This window comes from Plecotus auritus (assembly GCF_963455305.1).
Source record: "Plecotus auritus genome assembly, chromosome: 10".
Taxonomy (NCBI): Eukaryota; Metazoa; Chordata; class Mammalia; order Chiroptera; family Vespertilionidae; genus Plecotus; species Plecotus auritus.
In genome coordinates this window covers 48753333-48774906 of record NC_137785.1, presented here as the reverse complement: position 1 = coordinate 48774906, position 21574 = coordinate 48753333, and the positions used below count along the sequence as shown (strand labels likewise).

Below are 21574 nucleotides of genomic sequence, written 5' to 3'. Positions count from 1 at the left end.
TCCTGCGTGGGGCATGGGCCGACCTGGACGGCGGGGCGGCGGGGCGGCGGGGCGGGCCCTGTGCGGGGATGACCTTCCCACGGTGAGAAGGGCGCGTGCAGAGGGCACCACGCGTTGGCTTCGCTGGTCTCTGGCCGTTGGCTGAGCGTGGCCTCTGAGCAAGTCGGTTGGCACCCGACTGGCTCAAGGTCAGGCCTGTCCGGGAACAGCGGAAGAAATTGGGCGGGCCGTGAGAAACTGAAAAGGTCCACGCAAAGATGGCAGATAAAGGCAAAAAGGGGAACAAACCCGGGCCAGCACCAGCTGCGGGGGCCCCTCCTCCAGGCGGCAAGAAGGAGGGAGAGCAACCACCGGGGGAGGGGAAGGGGGAGGAAAAGAAGGGAGCTGAACCGCCGCCGCCCAAGCCCAAATCCGTGCAGCCCAAGGACGAAGTGGGCACGAGGAAGGGCTGTCGCCGCTACAGATGGGAACTGAAGGACAGCAACAAAGAGTTCTGGATGATGGGGCACGCCGAGGTCAAGATCCTGAGCGTGGTGAGTCGGCCTGGAGAGAGGGAGGAGCGGGCTCCCGAGGCTCAGGAGAAGCCGGGAGTCGGTGAGAGCCCTTGGCATGTCTCCCGACAGGGCTGCCTGGTAGCTGCGCTGGTCATGTTCATCGGCACCGCCGTGCACCCGCTCCTGACACTCATCATCAGCATGGAACTGTCCGTCTTCATCTTCTTCATCATCGTCTACTCCTTCGCCATCAATAGATACATGCCCTTCATCCTGTGGCCCATCACTGTAAGTGCGGGCCGAGCCCAGGCCCAGGTGTTCACAGAGGCCTGCCTCCCGCCCGCATCTGTGCCAGGCATGGGCTCAGCACCTCTGGATGGGACTGGGGTAGAGGCGGCTGAATTTAGGTGGAAAAGGCTCCGAAAAAGCCCACCTCGGGGGAAGGAGGCTCTTACCCACCTGCTGGTCAAACCCCAAGGTCTTGGCTCTTGGGAGGGTTTGCTCTACTTGCAAGGAAGGGAGGTGTGGCCACTACCTGCTCTTCCCAAGCCCTGTACCAGCTCACATCTGACTGGGGAGAGCGCCCAGAAGATACCCCACCCCCTGCACTCAAAGAAAAACAATCTTCCCACGAGTTGGTCAAGTAAAATGAGAATTTATTTTAAATTACTTCTAAAACAGCCTAAGATCTCCCAGTGACTATCCCTGTAAGGGGCGTTCCACCCAGAAAGAGGTTCAGGTCAAAGCAGCCGTCCATTGGACTAGGACTGGGCAAGTTACCCAACCACTTCTAGCCTCTGTCCCCTCGTCTGTAAACGGAGGTCAGTAATACCCACTGTTGTGATTGTCCCTGAGGAGGCATGTACAGTGCGTGACGGTGTGCCCGAGGACTGGTGGGCCTGAGTGCCTGCCCGCTGCCTGTGTAACCACAGAGCACAGACCTAACCCCACCGAATAAGCCAGGCCCTCATTCACTGCGCATTCCCAGCATGCCTCCAGCGTCCAGTGCTCCCTGCTTCTCTCACTTTACACATGAAATGGGCTCAGAATGGCCAAGTAACTTGCCTCCAGGTAACTCAACCCAAGCTTTGTCAGTAGCATCTGAGTCCTTAACCGCACTCTGTCCTGCCAACTTATTAAAAGTTATTAGGGCCCTAACCGGTTTGGCTCAGTGGATAGAGTGTCGGCCTGCGGACTCAAGGGTCTCGGGTTCGATTCCGGTCAAGGGCATGTACCTTGGTTGCAGGCACATCCTCAGTAGGGGGTGTGCAGGAGGCAGCTGATTGATGTTTCTCTCTCATCGATGTTTCTAACTCTCTCTCCCTCTCCCTTCTTCTCTGTAAAAAAAAAAAATCAATAAAATATATATTTTTAAAAATAAATAAATAAAAGTTATTAGGGTCCAGGCACCCACGGGTCTCAGTGAGGTATATGGGGATCTTCAGTATAGAGAGGAAGGAGGAGAGGGCCAATAAGGCTCTTGGGATAAGCAGAGGACAGAGAAAATGGACAGGCAGAGAACAAGTTCCCAGCCAAGGAGCTTGAGAGAAGACACTTTTATTTTAGCTCCAGCACGATGAAAAATCAGTGAAGCCTGGAAATCCTCCTGCTGCTGCACTACCTAAAAACTAGGGGGAATGTAACCATTATTGCTTTAACTGAATGGCTGAGCTGGCAGAGAAAGAGGGAGGGAGAGAGAGAGAAAGAGAGAGGGGGAGAGAGAGAGAGAGAACGAACACAGGCGCCAGAAATGGAAAACAGGAGCAGTGATCACATAAGCCACTGAAGTTGGTAGGAATGGCTCACGAGGTGTTACCCTAGGAGTATGGGTTTTCATCCATTCTTAAGTTAGGTGATGAGGTGCTGGTCCCAAGCAAAGTGGGGATATAGAACTGAGAGCCCTGCCTGAAGCCAGCACCCTGTAGAGACTACAGTACACCCTTAGGGGAAAGACAGAGAAGATACCTTTTCCCACACACAGAAACAAGAAAGCATGCTTGCCAGCCGGCGTAGCTCAGTGGTTGAACATCAACCTATGAACCAGGAGGTCAAGGTTCCATTCCCGGTCAGGGCACATCCCAAGTTGTATCTCTCTCTCCCTCTCCCTTCCTCTCTGAAATCAATAAAAAATATATTAAAAAAAAAAAAAGCATGCTCATCTCCACTTGAGCTTAGAGTGGAATAAACAAAAAAATACCACCTTGAAACAATCAGAAAGGCTATATGCACCCCTATATTCACAGCAGCACAATTCACCATAGCTAAGATTTGGAAACAGCCAAAGTGCCCATCAGCAGATGAGTGGATTAAAAAACTGTGGTATATCTACACAATGGAATACTACACTGCTGTAAAAAAGAAGGAACTCTTACCATTTGTAACAGCATGGATGGACCTGGAGAGCATTATGCTAAGCGAAATAAGTCAGTCAGAGAAGGATAAATATCACATGATCTCACTCATTTGTGGAATATAATGAACAACATAAACTGATGAATAAAAATAGATCCAGAGACATAGAAGCATCAATCAGACCATCAAACCTCAGAGGAAAGGCAGGGGAGGGGAGGTAAGAGAGCAACTAAAGGACTTGTATGCATGCATATAAGCATAACCCATGGGCAGAGACAGTAGTGGGGTGAGGGCATGTGCTGGGGGTGGGAACGGCCGGGGAGAAGTAAAGGGCGGGGGGAGACATATGTAATACTTTAAACAATAAAGAATTTTTTAAAAAGACCACCTTGCCGAAACCGGTTTGGCTCAGTGGATAGAGCGTCAGCCTGCGGACTGAAGGGTCCCAGGTTTGATTCCGGTCAAGGGCATGTACCTTGGTTGCGGGCACATCCCCAGTGGGAGGTGTGCAGGAGGCAGCTCATCGATGTTTCTTTCTCATCGATGTTTCTAGCTCTCTATCCCTCTTCCTTCCTCTCTATGAAATATCAATAAAATATATTTAAAAAAAAAAGACCACCTTGAGAAATATAAATCTTGAGCTTGGACTTTATACAGATTTGGTTTGAATTTTTACTAACTTCAGCCTAGAAATCTTAGAGAATGTAATGCCTGAGAATTAGCATGAAAATTGATCCCAATTTTGTGATAGTCAGATGATATCCATGGAACTCCTGACAGAATGAAATACAAAATCACAAAACCTAAAGATAGATTCTCATAGGGTGGGCATAAGGGACCAGGGGGTCTTGTCAAATATGAACTCACAGTTCAAAACTACAAAGCATCTTAGTTTAAAATCTCCACGAGTAAGAATAAAGAATCAGCAAATATAACAAATAGGAGGATTAGAACACTGAAAAGATAACTGAAGAGTTGTCAGAAAATAGGAAATATACTTAAAATTATTAAAGACATAAATAAAATCACTAAGAAAAGAATAAGACATGATGACAGAAAAGACAGATCTTTTTAAAATTTTTAAAAAATAGATTTGAGTCCTGGCTGGTTTGGCTCAGTGGATAGAGCGTCAGCCTGCCGACTGAAGGGTTCTGGGTTCAATTCCAGTCAGGGGCACATGCCTGGGTTACGGGCTCGATCCCCAGTGGGGGTCATGCGGAAGGCAGCCAATTGGTGACTCTCTCTCATCATTGATGTTTCTGTCTCTCTCTCCCTCTCCTTTCCTCTCTGAAATCAATAAAAAAAAATTTTTTAAATAGATTTGAGCCCAGCCGGGTGTAGCTCAGTGGTTGAGCATCGACCCAGGAACCAAGAGGTCACCTGTTCGATTCTCGGTCAGGGCATATGCCCAGGTTTCGGGCTCAATCCCCAGTGGGGGGCGTGCAGGAGTCAGCCAATCAATGATTCTCTCTCATCATTGATGTTTCTATCCCTCTCTCCCTCTCCCTTCCTCTCTGAAATCAATAAAAATATATTTTAAAAAAAGAATGAAGGTCTTATACCATTTATAAAACAAAGCAATTCTTTAAAAAAAATAGATTTGAGAGACATAGATTTGAAAGTACAAAATATAATGTCTAAAAGAAATTGTTAAAAATATAAATAAAATTTAAAAATATATATAATGTCTAGAATTAAACACATATTTCCATATTGTTCATATGGAAAATAATACAATAATACAAGAATAAACTGTTTTGCATACTCACACTGTAAACCTACTTTTGCCTCACCCTGTATAGTTATTGAAATAAAACTGTCAATAGATGGGTTAAAAAGTATATCAAACAAAGCTGGAAAGTTAGTGAATTAAAAGATATGGGGAAATTATAGCACTGAGAGATAAAGAGAAAAATATGAAAGAAGTTGAGAAAGAGAATATGGAATGAGAAAGCCCATCATAAGCCTAATAGGAATTCCAGAAGAAGAGATTCAAGAGAATGGAGGAGGGGAAATGGCCATGAAGACCACAGTCCACATTCCTGGCCACATTCCTTGTTGGTGGCAGAGGGAACAGCATAGACCTTGTTCTCAAAGAATTATGGTTGTAATGGTTGTGTGTCTTGGCCTGTCTGGTGGCTCCCTGAGGGGTTGGCTGGGGACTTGCCTTTGTTTCATCTGTCTCAGAGCTTTCTCAGAGCTGAAGTAGCCTCCTGGATAGAATTTTTCAAAAGCATTTAAAGGCAAATATACTAACTAACCACAGCCAGCTGGGACAAGGGAAAACACATGAAGCAAGCAGAAATTTGGGAAGGAAGAGGTTGAGGAAGGAGATACACGGGGGAATAAGAGCTTTGAAAAGCTTCCTCTATACCCAGGGAATCTAGAAGGCCATGCACAGGCCTAGGGCTGGATGCATTCTCAGAAAAAACCCTAAGCTATCACCTCTGGCTGATCTCTAGGCTCTGCACATGCAGCCAGTGAAAACTAAGAGTTGCAAACAGCCTGGCTAAGTGTTGAAGGAGTGCCCCAACACAGCCAATCTGCAAAGACTGGTAGAGTATTTTTCTTTGTTTGTTTCAAGATACGTAAGGAAATGTCTGTCAGATCATTACCTGATATTTAGTCTAATGAAACAGAAACTTCAGTGGCCACACAAGAATAATAATACAGTTTTTCAAAAAATAGTTTAGAAAAAGTCACGAAACATACAAATGACTGCAAATCACAACAAGCAGCAACAACTAACCTGGGGAGGACGGATTCTATTCTACATTATAATATTCAAAATGACCAGTTTTCAAAGAATTACAGGGCCTGGGGGGAAAAAACATGGCCCATTCACAGAAAAAAATAGAGACAATCCCTGAAGATGCCCAGATATTAGATTTACTAGACAAAGACTTTCTATTAACTGTCTTAAAAATTCCCAAAGAACTAAAAGGAAACCAAAAGAACAATTCTTGAACAAATAGAAAACACCATTAAAGAAAAATTACCAAAAGGAACCAAACAAATTCTGGAGCTGAAAAGTAGTATAACTGAAATGAAAAATTCACCAGGCAGAAGAGTGAATCAGTGAACTGGGAAGATAGGTCAATTAAGATTAACCAGTGTGAGGAACAGGAAGAAAAAAGGATAAAGAGCCAAAACCGGTTTGGCTCAGTGGATAGAGCGTCGGCCTGCGGACTCAGGGGTCCCGGGTTCGATTCCGGTCAGGGGCATGTGCCTTGGTTGTGGGCACATCCCCAGTGGGGGGCGTGCGGGAGGCGGCTGATCGATGTTTCTCTCTCGTCGATGTTTCTAGCTCTCTGTCCCTCCTCTTCCTTCCGCTCTGTAAAAAATCAATAAAATATATTTTTAAAAAAAAAAGGATAAAGAAAAAAACGAACAGGCCCTAAGAGACCTTGGGGACACCATCAAGCATACTAACATGCAGAGTCCCGTAAGGAGAAGAGAGAAAAAGGAGCTGAAAGAATATTTGAAGGAATAATGGCCAAACCTTTCCAAATTGGGTAAAAGGTATAAACCTACACATCCAAAAAGTACCAAGTAGAATAAATTCAAAGTGATCCACACTGAGAAACATAATCAAACTGTCCAAAGACAAAGAAATTGTCAAGAGAGAAGCATCTCATCTCATACAAGGAACCCTTAGTAAGATTAATAGCCAATTTCTCATCAGAAACCATAGAGGCAGTGGAATGGTATACTTAAAGTCCTGAAAGAAGAAAAAAACTGTCAACCAAGAATTCTACCTTTCAAATTTACTGTCTGTTATGAATTGCGCCCTCCCAAAATATGTTGAAGTCCAAACTCCCAGGACCTGTAAATGTGACTTTATTTGGAAAAAAGATCTTTGCAGGTGATCAAACTAAGATAAGGTCAGTGGTTGAACCTCAACCTATGAACCAGAGGTCACAGTTTGATGCCCGGTCAGAGCACATGCCTGGGTTGCAGGCTTGACCCCCAGGGGCAGGAGGCAACTGATCAATGATTCTCTCTCATCATTGATGTTTCTATCTCTCCCTCTCCCTCCTCTCTGAAATCAATGAAATATATATTTTTTAAAAAAAGATGAGGTCATTAGAGTGGGCCCTAGTCCAAAATGACTAGTCTATATAATAAAAGCCTAAGCGACCCTTACAGCGGAACGACCAGAACGACCAGTTGCTGTGATGCGCACTGACCACCAGGGGGGCAGACACTCAATGCAGGAGCTGCCCCCTGGTGGTCAGCTCCCACAGGGGGAGCACCACTCAGCCAGAAGCCGGGCTCAGGGCTGGAGAGCGCAGCGGCGTTGGCAGGAGCCTCTGCCGCCTCTGCAGCATTGCTAAGGAGCAGCGAGCCGAGCAGTAAGGAGCAGCGAGCAGGCGGGTGGTAAGGAGCGAGGGGTCCCGGACTGCGAGAGGGTGCAGGCTGGGCTGAGGGACCCCCCCCAGTGCACAAATTTTGAACACTAGGCCTCTAGTATCTTTATAAAAAGGAGAAATTTGGACACAAAGACAAACATATACAGAAGGAAGATGATGTGAAGAGACACAGGAACAAGATCAGAATGCCTGAAGATAGAAGAGAGGCCTGGAACTAGCACCTTCAGAGGAAGTATGGCCCTGCCAACACCTTAATTTTGGACCTCTGGCCTCCAGAACTGTGACACAATAAATTTATGCCATTCTAAGCCACTCAGTTGGTGTTACTTTGTTATGGAAACCCCAGGAAATGAATACAACATCCTCCAAAACTGAAATTATCTTTCAAAATTCATCATTCAGAAATGAAGGAGAACTTAAGAAATTCTCACATAAAAGGTGTAGGAATTTGTTACCAGTAAACATGCCCTAAAAAAAAATTCTCAGGAGAGTCCTTCAGGCTAAAATGAGAGGACACTGCATAGTAACGAGAAGCCACAAAAGAAAGGCCACCAGTATAGGTAACTATACAGGTAACTATAAAAGCCAGTATCATTGCATTTTTATTTGTAACTCCTCTTTTCTGATATAATTTAAAATACAAGTGCATAAAACAATAATTATAAATCCACATTAATGGGTCACAATGTATAAAGATATAATTTGTGACAACAATAACAAAAAGAATTTTTGTGTGCTATTGAAACTAAGTTGATATCAATTCAAACTAGAGTGTTATAAATTTAAGTACTGTAACCCCAAGGAAATTATATATGTATATATAAGTTATATATATATATATATATATATATGTATGTATAAATTTGGTACATTACAAAAACTTAAGGGATTATAAGGAGGCAGTAATGGTGGAACTGAGGAACAACAAAAATATATGATATACAGAAAATAGCAAAGTAAATCCTGTCAGTAATTGTTTTTAATCTACATGGATTAAACTCTCCAATAAAAGGCATAGATTATCATAATAGATTAAAAAATCCATAATCCCACTACATTAGGATTGAAAGAGACTCACTTTAGATCTACAGATGCAAATAAGTTGAAAATGAAAATGAGCCGAAACCGGTTTGGCTCAGTGGATAGAGCGTCGGCCTGCGGACTCAAGGGTCCCGGGTTCGATTCCGGTCAAGGGCATGTACCTTGGTTGCAGGCACATCCCCAGTGGGGGGTGTGCAGGAGGCAGCTGATCGATGTTTCTCTCTCATCGATGTTTCTGACTTTCTATCCCTCTCCCTTCCTCTCTGTAAAATATCAATAAAATATATTAAAAAAAAAAAAAAAAAAAGAAAATGAAAATGAAAAAACTCCATGCAAACAGTTACCAAAAAAGAGCTGAGGTGGCAATATCAATATCAGATTTAATGAAAGATGTAAAGTCTCAAAGAGGTACCAAGGAGACTAAATAAAAACAAAACTACACCTAGACATGTCATAGAGGCACTGCTGATGACCAGAGACAAAGGAAAATTTAGAATCAAACCGAGAGAAAATGCAATTTACCTTTAAAAAAATTCTCAAACTATTAGGCTAACTTCATATTTTTCAACAGTAATGACAATGGCTAGAAAATAATGAAATAATTTATTTGAAGGGCTGAGGTACAAAGAATAAAGTAAAGACACTTTTAGACAAAGAACAAAAAGTATTTGTATTCACTGACCTTCACTGAAAGAACTACTAAAAGGTGTACTTCAGGGAGAAAGAAATTCCTGTGTTGTTCAGTGGTTGAGCATCAATCCATGAACCAGGAGGTCATGGTTCATTTCCAGGTCAGGGCACATGCCTGGGCTTCAGGCTTGATCCCCAGTAAGGGGCGTGCAGAAGGCAGCCAATCAATGATTCTCTCACATCATTGATGTTTCTATCTCTCACTTATTCTCCTTTCTTCTCTGAAATAATAAAAATATATTTTTTTAAAAAGAGAAAGAAACAATAAGCAAAGAACCTAGTAAGCTTGTGAATTGACTTAAATGAACATTAAGGCAGGTTTTAAAAATACATATTAATAGCTTATTTGGGGGAGAGAACACTACAATAGGTGGAACTAAGCAATAGCAACACAATAACATATAAGACCACAGTTGTTGTCATATAAGAATGATAAATCCTTGATTTGGGAGGAAGAGGATTTGGTAATAAAATAAACATTAACATATTAAAACATTATACTATAGTAGAGGCCCGGTGCACAAATTCATGCATGGGTGGGGTCCAGTGGCCCGCTCCAATTGGGCAGATCAGGATGGGCTGGCCGGGGGGAGGGGCCACGGGCAGTTAGCCAGCTGGCCCCACCCTCTGGTCGAACTCCCAGTAGAACTCCCGGTCAAGGGGACAATTTTCATATTAGCCTTTTATTATATAGGATTCTGCTGAAGAACAGAATTTCAGGATATATAACATCAAACCTGTTGAGGGGAAAGGGTGAAATACAAGGAAAAAAGAAAAAGAAATATGTGTGATTTATGTTAATGAGAAAAATAAAGTAAAATGGTAGACATATATCCAAATATATCAGAAATGACAAATATAAATGGACTATATTCTTCATTTAAAAGACAGAGGACTCTAAGAACAGATTTTCTAAAAATCCAGCAATATACCTAATTACAAGGCATGTGGAGAAAGATTATAAGAGATGAGGGAAAATAATAAGAGGAAAATACTAACTAAAAAAAAGATAGCATAACTTTAATACCAGATTATATCAATTTTATGTTTTTAAAAAGGTATAAAAAGAAGAACATTATCTACAGCAATTCTGAGCTTGTGTGAACCTAACAATACAGAAAGAAAAAAAAGACAGAAATGGACTTCATTATAAGGAAAAATTGGTGAATAGCAACCATAGTGCCAGATTTTAACATCCCTCCCTAAGTAATTGCTAGCTTGATCCATTGACATATAGAACATATGGAATCCTACCCCAAACAGTAACAGGTTATATATTTTTTTCAAGCACACTTGTAACAATCATTAAAATTATATCCTTAGTAAGACCACAAAGCAAATGTAAACAAATAACAAGGAATTGATATAATACAGACCACATTCTCTAATTTCAATGCTCTGTAACTAGAAATGAATCAGTAAAATTTAACTAAATCCCCATGTGTTTGGGGTGGGTAATTTAATGTTTTCCCTAAACATATGGGGATTTAGTTATGTGTAGTATTTGCAAATACTACTGTAGAATGCAGCTAAATAATCCAATTTCAAATCTATATAATTAGAAAAGAAGACTGAAAATTAACAGTTTAAGTATCTATCTCAAGAAGGTACCAAAAAAATGGAATTAAGAAGACAATGCCAAAGATAAGAGCTAAAATTAATGACATCAGACTTTGAAAAGACTAATAAAGTAAATAGATCTCAAGCTTTTCTCAAGGTCTTTTTTTTTTTAAAGAAAGAAAATGTTAGTCTAAAGATCAAGAGCATTTAAAGATCACAGGGGAAATTGTGGTACTTGTTTAAATTGTTTATATTTAAACCTTTTGATTCATCCAGAGCCATTTTGCTCTCTGGTGTGAATCATGGCTCTAGCTTTAAACCCTGATGGCTGTCTTATCATTTGATTTATCCATTCACTGAATAGTACATGTTTCCTGCACTGATTTGAAATGGCATTTTTGTTAAAATACTAAATCCCATATGCATGGTTCATTTCTGGACTTTATATTCAGTTTCATTGGTCTGTCCCTTTCTCTCTCTCTTTTTTCTAAAGGCTTTATAATATGTTGTACTACCTGGTGGGACTTTGATCTTAAAACCAGACAGTATAAGGTAAGTAAACTATAGGCCTATCTTATTTTAATGTAGCCATAAAATCCTCAATAAAATATTAGCAAACTGAATCCAGTAACATACTAGTATCAGCAAGCAATACCTCACGATCAAGCAGGGCATGTGCCAGGAATGTAAAGATGGCTTAGTTGTCAAACTCCTGCTAATATAATTCGCCATCTTTCATTTAAAGGAGAAAACCATTTCACCATCTCCTAAGCTGCTGAAAAACTATTTAGTAATATTCAATACTTATTTTTAGAAATCTCTTAGCAAACTAGGAAAAAAGGGAACTTCCTTATTTTAATAATAGGCATCTACCCAAACCTACAATAAACATTTCCTTTCATGGTAAAACTTTAAAAGCATTTCCTGAGAGATGACTACTGTCCCCATTTCTATTCAACATTCTGCTGGAGATCTGAATCAGTACAATGTGACAAGAAAAACAAAGGTATATGGATTGGGAAGGGGGGTGGAATCTAGCATTACTCATACATCATTTGATTCTCTACACAGAAAATCCAAGAGAATCTACAGTCAAATTACTAGAATTGATCCGAGGTCCTTGAGGTTACCAGAGACAAAAACAATAGTGGTCCTGACTACCAGCAACAAACAATGAGAAAACAAACATTTTAAACAACAGACTCCTAGGTGTCTGAGAATAAAACTGCTCAAAGATGTGTATGACTTTATGTAGAGATTATAACGTTTTATTAGTGGACACAAAAGAGAATCCTAAAAATATGGAGAAATATACCACACACATATCACAGATACTATCATAGAGATAGTATCAAAGAGTTACTATCATAAAGATGGCAATTTACTTCCAAAGTAATCTATAAATTAAATGAGATTCCATCTGAACAGAGGTTGTTCATGGAACTTTACAAGATGATTCAAAAAGTCTTATGGAAGAATTAAAAGAATGACAAGGATGGACTTGCCCAGTGAGATATCTGAATTGCTATAAAACTTTAGCACTAGCTCAGAATTGAGAAAATGGAATTGTTATGGAGTGAATGTGTGCATACCCCCAAATTTCATACACTGATATCCTAACCCCCAGTGTGACTACAATTGCAGATGGGGCCCTGTAGACTAGTGATTAAGATTAAATTAGGTCAGCCTGGCCAGTGTGGCTCTGTGGTTGAGTGTTGACCTATGAACCAGAAGGTCATGGTTCAACTCCCAGTCAGGGCACATGCTCAGCTGTGGGCTCGATCCCCAGTGTGGGGTGTGCAGGAGGCAGCCAATCAATGATTCTCTCTCATCACTGATGTTTCTCTCTCTCTCTTTCCCTCTTCCTTCCTCTCTGAAATCATTAAAAATTTTAAAAGTTTAAAAAATAAAAGATCCTGGGCTTTGGGTCTTGACTCAAAGAACCCTGCTGAGGGGCCACAGGTATGTTCACCTAGCCAGGTGTATATTTATCTTTAAATATATATATATACTAGAGTTCTGATGCACGAAGAGCAAGAATGGGCCTTCCTTACCCTGGCTGCCGGCACCACCTTCGCTCCAGCGGGAGCCACCTTTTCGCTCCAGCCCAGAGCTGCCTTTCCACCTTCCCACGCTGCGCAGAGGCCCTGAGTGGCTGGGGCGGTGCAGAACACCCTTGGCCACTGGGCGCCTATATATGCAAATTAACCCACCATCTTTGGTGAGTTGATTTGCATACTCACTCCTGATTGGGTGGTGGGCATTGTGAAGGTACGGTCAATTTGCATCTTACTCTTTTATTAGTGTAGATATATTATTAATTAATATATATAAAATATTTATATATGCTTTCATTAGGCACAAGTTTGAAACTCATACCTTCTAGGAAGCTCTGCCAGGTGGGCTGTCAATGGGGCCTCGATCCCAGGCTGACCGACACTCATCTCTCCCATGCTTTCAGGACCTTCTCAATGACCTGTTCGCCACTGGTTTCCTGGCCGGCGCTGCAGCCTTTGCTGTGCAAACTCGCCAAACCATGCCAATGAACTACTTTATTGCTGTGGTGAGTCTCCCTTTGTGGCGCTGTTTATTTGCTTAGAAATCACTTCTTTTTGGAGAACAGGTGTTTTCCCCCGTTTGAAGGCCACAGAATAGCTTTTCACAGAATCGTACGATCCAAGCAAAGTTTGAAAGTAAAGCTCATAAAGTTCCCAGTGGAGAAGCCATTGAAATCAATTTGATGTCTAGGGAGCCAGCCAAGCTGCTGGCTTCCTCCTTGTAGCTGCTGACCCAGAGGCAAAAGCTCCCACCCTACCCCCAGGCCGGGTTTAAAGAGAGAAAGAAGCAGTGGGTGACAAGGCACTGGGGAGGAGGGCCATTTAAGGGGACAAGGGGGTGTCTTTTACAGCACCTGCTTACTATTAGAAACCAGGAAGGAGCCCAGCTAGTGTGCCTTGGTGGTTGAGCGTTGACCTATGAACCAGAAGGTTCAATTCCTGGTCAGGGCATGTGCCCAGGTTTTGGGCTTGATCCCCAGGAGGGAGCATGCAGGAAGCAGCCAATCAATGATCCTCTCTCCTCATTGATGTTTCTATCGCTTTATCGCTCGCGCGCTCTCTCTCTCTCTCTCTCTCTCTCTCCCTCCCTTCCTCTCTCTGAAGTCAATAAAAATATATTTTTTACAAAAAAGAAAAGAAACCAGGAAGGAAATAGGCCAACTTCGGGGCGAAAAGCAAAAGTCACGAGAGGCTCCTTCTGTTTTCCAGATCCTTATTGGTGTGGCTGCATTTTTCCCTTTAATCGATATATGCCTTCAAAGAAAACACTTCAGAGGCAAGAAGGTCAAAAGGAATGTGCTGGTTCCTCCTCAAAAAAAGGCAGATGCTGCGAAGGCAAAGGAAGAGGCAAAATCGGGGGCAGGAAAGCCAAAGGACGACAAAAAGGGAAAGCCAGCAGCAGCTGCAAAGCCAGGCAAGAAATGACACAAAGGAGAAGCTTGTGGTCAGAAGCGGCCGTGTATTGTACAACGAAGCAGAGTCCACTGTCTTCCTTGTCTTCTTTCTTAATGATTTTCTTTTCCACTTAAATAACCACCTCTGCTCGGAAAAGAAATTCTCTTCAAATGGATTTTTTGTTCATGTAACCAAAGTTACCCAAAGTTTTGGTGCGGTGAGTGAGGGGCTTGGGGGACCAGCATGTGGGCGACGCTGGCTGTCAACACTGACCAGCCCAAGGGGCCAGAGGAAAAGGAGAGAGTGGAAAACAAAAGGATGCATTTCTTTTTCACGCTATTTTTTATTTATTTATTTTTTATTTTAGAGAGGAAGAGAGAGAGAGAAACATCAATGAGGAGACAGAATCATTGATTGGCTGCCTCCTGCATGCTCCCCACTGGGGATCAAGCCCCCAACTTGGGCATGTGCCCTTGACCGGAATCAAACCTGGGGCCCTTTACTCCACAGATCAATGCTCTAACCACTGAGCAAAACCGGCTAGGGCTGATATTTTTCAAAAGCATCCAGGTAGTTGCTATGAGAGAAATAAGATTGTTGGCCTTCTTGATTCTTCAGAATTTGGTGTTGGTCCTCATTTGAAGCACCCATGGGAGGAGGGCGACAGGGGTGGTGGCACCTCCTCAGGGCTCAGGGCCTCTGAACTGGAGTCAGGCTGGAGTGGGCCAAGCAGGATGGGCTCAGAAAGGACTCGAGGGCTGGTTGCTGTGGAGATGGACAGCGGTCCATGGGACCTGCAGCATCTCTGTCCAGTAAAGCCCTGAGCATAAGCCCTGAGCATCAGCCGGGCCCCAGAGCCACAGCTCCCACCTGCAGGCACCCCCCGCACCACCACCACCACCACCAGGGTCAGGGCCTCACTCTCACCAGACAGTCCAGCCACTTGGCAATTTGGCAGAAGAGTCATCCTCATGAAAGAAAAGTGAGGTCCCAAATTGATGCATGAGGAGCTGGGAGGAGGGGCGAGGGTGGAGGGGGCATGATCTCAGCCAGGAACCACATGAGAAAGAGGCGGGGAGAGTTAGCTGGGCCTTGGCTGCCAGGGTAAAGACTTTGGCCTCTGTCCGAAGTGCCATGGGGACCCCTGAAGACTCGGGGTGCGCTTCCCAGTGGGAGGAGATGACACAGTTGGCTGCTGTGGAGGAGGAGGCGGCTGCCTGTCAAGCAGGTGGGAAAGATGGGCAACTGGAGCAGATCCCTGGTGAATCAGGAAGAGCTGGTCTCTACCCTTCAAGTGCACCTCTGTAGCCCTCACACCACCCCCTGCTGGCCAGGTAAGGTAAGGCAACCCTACTGAAAAAAGGAAGACCTACAGGGATTCACATTCTAGAGAAAAACTAAAACATGTACACTATCCTGCAAATGACCCAGAATTACATCCCCCCAGATATTTAGCCAAGAGGACTGATAAACTAGAATGTTATAAGAGCCTAAAAGCTAAAAAAAAAAAAAAAAAAAAAAAGCCCAAATGTTTCAAAGGAGGTACATAGGTACATACACTGTGCTACGTTCACACAATATAATACTCCCCAGCAACAGAAAACAAGCTACTGACACATGATGGAGAATGGCGATAAAAGTAAAAGATAATGATGAATCTCACTCAGTACTGAGTGAAAGAAACCAGACCCAAAAGGAAGACACACCACGGGTGTGGCTCAGTGGTTGAGCATCAACCCATGAACCAAGAGGTCACTAGTTTGATTCCTGGCCAGGGCACAGGCCCAGATTGCAGGTTTGATCCCCAGCAGGAGGGTGCAGGAGGCAGCCAGTCAATAATTCTCATCATTGATGTTTCTCTCCTTCCCTCCCTCCCGTTCCCTTCCTCTCTGAAATCAACATTTTTTTAAATAAAAAGGAGAACATACCATATGATTCTATTTTGAAGTTCAAGAACAGGGGAAAATATAGAGAAAGAAATGGAAACAGTGGTTACCTCAGGAGGTGGAGAATGGGGGTTGATTGCAAAGGAGCATGAGGGGCCTTTGGGGGCATGAGACAGTTCTCTATCTTTATTTGGGGAACTGGTTACACAGGTGAATACATTTTTTCAAACCTTTGACTGCATACTTAAGATCTGTGCACTTCATTGTATGTAAATTTTACCTAAAAGTATAAGGTAAATATGTCTGTGCTCAGAATCCAGCAGAAAAGGGTGGACCTTGTTAAACTCCTCTGTGTGGCCATTCCTCTCACCCTGGAGGCAGGTATCTGAAACGGAGTTTTTCCACGCCCTAATTTTACACATTGAGGAACTAGAAAGAAAAAGAGCAAACTAAACCCAAAGCTAGGAAAAAAGAGGAAACAACAGACCAGAGATAAGTAAAAGAGAGAATAAGGGGGAAAATAGAATCAACAAAACCAAAGATTAGCTCTTTGAAAATATCAACAAAATTAACAACCTTTAGATAATGACAAAGAAAAAAAAGAACACAACTAAAATCAGAAATGAAAGCAATGGTTACTACTGACCATACAGAAAAAGGATTATAAGATAATTCTATGAATAATTTAATTATATGCCAACAAGTTAGATGAAATGGAAAAATTCCTAGTTATACACAATTACCTAAACTCACAGAAGGAAAAAGAGAAAATCTCAACACACCTACAAGTGAAGAGATTAAATTAGCCCTGGCTGGTGTGGCTCAGTGGATAGAGTGTCGGCCTGCGGACTGAAGGGTCCCGGGTTCAATTCCCATCAAGGGCACATGCCCAGGTTGTGGGCTCAATCCCCCATGAGGGGAGTGCAGGAGGCAGCCAATCCATGATTCTCATCACTGATGTTTCTCTCCCTCTCCCTTCCTCTCTGATATCAATAAAAACATTTTTTTAAAAAAAGAAGAGATTAAATTAGTAGCCAAAAACACTTCCCAACAAATAAAAGTCCAAGACCAGATGACCACACTGGTGAATTCCACCAAACATTTCAAGAATTAGGCCCTAGCCAGTTTGGCTCAGTGGATAGAGCACCAGCCTGCAGACTGAAGGGTCCCGGGTTCGATTCCAGCCAAGGGCACATGCCTGGGTTTCAGGCTCAGTCCCCAGTTGGGGGCGTGCAGGAGGCAGCCGATCAATGATTCTTTCTCATCATTGATGTTTCTATCTCTCTCTCCCTCTTTCCTTCCTCTCTGAAATCAATAAATAAATATATATTTTTTAAAAAAAGAATTAGTAATTCTTCTCAAACTCTCCCAAAAACTAGAAGGGAATACTTCTTAACTCATGCTATATGCCAGCATCACCCTGATACCAAAACTAGATAAAGATATCACAAAAAAACTAAACACCAGTATCTGTTATGACTATAGATGCAAAAAATTCTCAACAAAATAGTAGCAAACCAAATCTAATAGCATATTAAAAGGATTCTACGCCATGATGAAGTGGGGTTTATTCCAGAATAAGATTGCAAAGCTTTTAAAAACTGACCGGACATTGGAACCACAGGCCAATGGTGGGTAGGCCTGAATCTAACCAGATTGATTGTCTGCTTTAACAACAACAAATCTCTATAAAAGTTAAGCAAACCCAGAATTCAAAACATAATGTTCAATATTTGCCAATGTTATCTCCAATAACAGTTTAATCTCCAACATTTATAGGGAACTCATAAACTTAACAAAAGGAAGATAAACAACCCAATCAAAAACTGGGCCATGGACCTAAATAGACCCTTTTGAAAGAGGACACATGTGAAAACATGCTCAGGTTACTAATCATCCGAGAGATGCAAATCAAAACGACCATCTCACACCAGTCAGAATAGCTGTCATCAACAAATCAACAAAGTGCTGGCGAGGATGCGGAGAAAAAGGAGCCCTCATACACTGCTGGTGGGACTGCAGACTGGTGCAGCCACTGTGGAGAACAGTAAGGAGTTTCCTCAAAAAACTAAAAATGAAGCTCCCATTTGACCCAGTGATCCCACTTCTAGAAATATATCCCAAGAAACTAGAAACACCAATCAGAAAGGGTATATGCACCCCTATGTTAATAGCAGCACAATTCACCATAGCTAAGATTTGGAAACAGCCTAAGTGCCCATCAGCAGATGAGTGGATTAAAAAACTGTGGTACATGCCAAAACCGGTTTGGCTCAGTGGATAGAGCGTCGGCCTGCGGACTGAAGGGTCCCGGGTTCGATTCCGGTCAAGGGCATGTACCTTGGTTGCGGGCACATCCCCAGTAGGGGGTGTGCAGGAGGCAGCTGATCGATGTTTCTCTCTCATCGATGTTTCTAGCTCTCTATCCCTCTCCCTTCCTCTCTGTAAAATATCAATAAAATATATTTTTTTTAAAAAACTGTGGTACATCCACGCAATGGAATACTATGCTGCTATAAAAAGGAAGGAACTGCTACCATTTGCAACAGCATGGATGGACCTAGAGAGCATTATGCTAAGCGAAATAAGTCAGAGGAAGATAAATATCACATGATCTCACTCATTTATGGAATATAATGAACAACATAAACTGATGAACAAAAACAGATCCAGAGACAGAGAAGCATCTGTCAGACCGTCAAACCTCAGAGGGAAGGCAGGGGAGGGTGGGGGGAAGGAGGAGAGATCAACCAAAGGACTTGTACGCATGCATATAAGCCTAACCAATGGACACAGACACTAGGGGGGTGAGGGGACAAGCTGGGGGAGGGGCGGGGACAGGGGGAACAAGACACATATGTAATACCTTAATAAAGAAAAAAACCTTAATGTTCAAAATGTCCATTATACAATCAATAATTATCTGACATATGAAGGACTAGAAAAAATCTCAACATCTTATGAGGGAAAAGATAACAAACAACCTCAAGAATGACACAAAGGAAGAAACAAAAAAAGAAAAGAATGACACAATGTTAGGAGGATCAGAGAAGGACTTTAAAGAAAATATTATAAGCGTGCTCTAAGAATAAATTTTAAAGAATAAATAAAACACATGGAAATATAGAAAGTCTTAGTGGAGAAATAGAAGATATAAAAAATAATCAAATGGGAATTTTAGAACTGAATACAATAACCACATTTTTAAAAAACTCACTGAATGGGCTTAGAAGCAGAATGGAGATGACCGAGGAAAGAGTGAAATTGATGATAAATCAGTAGAAATGATCTGATCTCAACAACAGAGAATAAAAAGATTGAAAGAAATGAACAGAGCCTCAAGGACATTAGAGACAGTACCAAAAGGTCTAATTACTTGGAATTCCAGTAGGAGAGAGGATAGACTGTAGATTAAAGAGGAAATTAAAACAGAAACTATGCCCGGCGGGCGTGCCTCAGTGGTTGAGCACTGAGCTATGATCCAGGAGGTCACGGTTCGATTCCTGGCCTGGGGTTCTGGGATGCCTCCCCAGTGTGGGGTGTGCAGTGGGCAGCCAATCCATGATTCTCTCTCATCATTGATGTTTCTCTCTCTCTCTCCCTCTCCCTTCCTCTCTGAAATAAATAAAAATATATTTAAAAAAATAAAACTGAAACTACAAACTATTCAGAAATGGGTAAAAACTGCCCTAACCGGTTTGGCTCAGTGGCTAGAGCGTCGGCCTGCGGACTCAAGGGTCCCGGGTTCGATTCCGGTCAAGGGCGTGTACCTTGGTTGCGGGCACATACCCGGTGGGGAGTGTGCAGGAGGCAGCTGATCGATGTTTCTCTCTCATCGATGTTTCTAACTCTCTATCCCTCTCCCTTCCTCTCTGTAAAAAATCAATAAAAATATATTTAAAAAAAAAAAAAGAAAGAAATGGGTAAAAACTAGAGCAATATTTTTGGCATGTGTCTGAACTGATCCTCAAGAGAAAAATATATAACTTTAAGTGTCTTCATTAGGAAACAAGAAAGACTTACATAAAGGATAACACAAATAGTAAAATTAAAAAAAAACAACAACCTGCAAGTCCATTCTATTTGTGAAAACAAAGGCAAAAATCCCAAATAAAAATATTACCTAAATGAACCCAGAGATTTAGCAAAAAAGCAAACACCCTGACCAAGAAAGGCACATCCCACAAATGTAAGGATGGAGAGCATTCGGAAAACTGCTACAGTCATTCACGACATTTATAGATTAAAGAGCAAACAGCAAGTTCTAAAAGAAAAAAATCTGTATGGCAAAAACGCAAAGTGAAAGATAAATGACAAAGCAGGAAAAAACATTCGTAACTCACATTTCAGAAAAAGGACTAATTTCCTGGCAAGTGTGTTCTGTGTGTGAAAAGTCAATTCTCAGAAAAGAAAATGCAAATGGCTCTCACACATGTAAAAATCCAAAGTGCTTGTGCCACTCAGAACTAGAGAAATGCAAATGAAAACTGCCAGTGAGACCTTGGTTTCTGAATACCATTCTCCGATAAAGAGCACCAGGGCTTCTTGGAGAATCGGCCATTCCAGGCCTAGGATGGGGAGAATACAAAATGAACCTGAAGCATCTCATAGGGGCAGAAAATAAGGAAATGAAAAAAAGAGGGGGGAGGGGAGAGTTAGGTACACATAAGTCCACCTACTGGCCAAAGATGGAACAACAGCCAATAAAAAAAGTTAATAGTTCATTATAATCCAAAGAATGAAATAAATAAACCAGTGGAGGAGAACGGAAAATATTCCTTCCACAAGGAACATGAAAGGAATAGAGCCACCCTCCTCCATTCCATAGCAGATATTTCATGGTGCCATCCTCTGTGACAGGTTCTGGGCTGGGGCTGGTCCCCAGGGAGCACACAGCCTGTGGTGAGATGGACAGTGGTCCGGGGTCTTCAGCCACCTCGAGCAAGGGCACCCACCAGGTTCTCCTTGCCCTCTCCCTGGGCCCTCTCCCTGAGCCCTCTCAGTCATTCTGGGCTGACACCGTATTTTGTTCTTGGTGCCCTTTCAGTACATGGAGATGGAAATTACATAAAATAAAATGCACCCATGTTAAAGTACTGTTTGATGTGTTTTGAGAAATGTATGTCCCCAAGTAACCACCACTCCTGTCAAAATAAAGTACATTTCCAGCATGCAAAAAGTTTCCTCAAGCCCCGACCCCAGACACTGATCTGACTTCTGTCACCACAGCTTAGTTTCACGTATTCTAGAATTTCATAAACGTGGAATCATATAGCATGTACTGTTTTGATTGTGGCTCCTTTCATTCAACATCATGGCTGCTAAATGCAACCATATTGTTGCACTTACCAATGACTTATTCCTTTTTATTGCAGAGATGCTTTCCCTGGAAGGGATGTCCCACAGTTACTGTATCCCTTCCCCTGCTGATGAACCAACGGGTGGTTTCTACATTAAGCTATTAAAAATAGAGCTGTAGCCCTGACCGGTTTGGCTCAGTGGATAGAGCATCGGCCTGTGGACTAAAGGGTCCCAGGTTCGATTCCGGTCAAGGGCATGTACCTTGGTTGCGGGCACATGCCCAGTGGGGAGTGTGCAGGAGGCAGCTGATCGATGTTTCTCTCTCATCTATGTTTCTAACTCTTTATCCCTCTCCCTTCCTCTCTGTAAAATATCAATAAAATATATTTTTTTAAAAAATAGAGCTGTGGACATTTGTGTACAAG

General features: G+C 42.5%; 1 protein-coding gene across 1 annotated transcript; it reads left to right on the top strand.

The window, feature by feature from the left end:
* Positions 1-257: 257 nt before the first annotated feature.
* On the top strand, positions 258-13992 carry CMTM2 (CKLF like MARVEL transmembrane domain containing 2; the record flags this gene model as incomplete). Its single annotated transcript, XM_080645228.1, has 4 exons — positions 258-533; positions 624-782; positions 12972-13073; positions 13777-13992. 4 exons carry the CDS (start codon positions 258-260, stop codon positions 13990-13992), a joined length of 753 nt encoding a protein of 250 aa, XP_080501354.1.
* Between the last annotated feature and the right edge of the window lie 7582 nt (positions 13993-21574).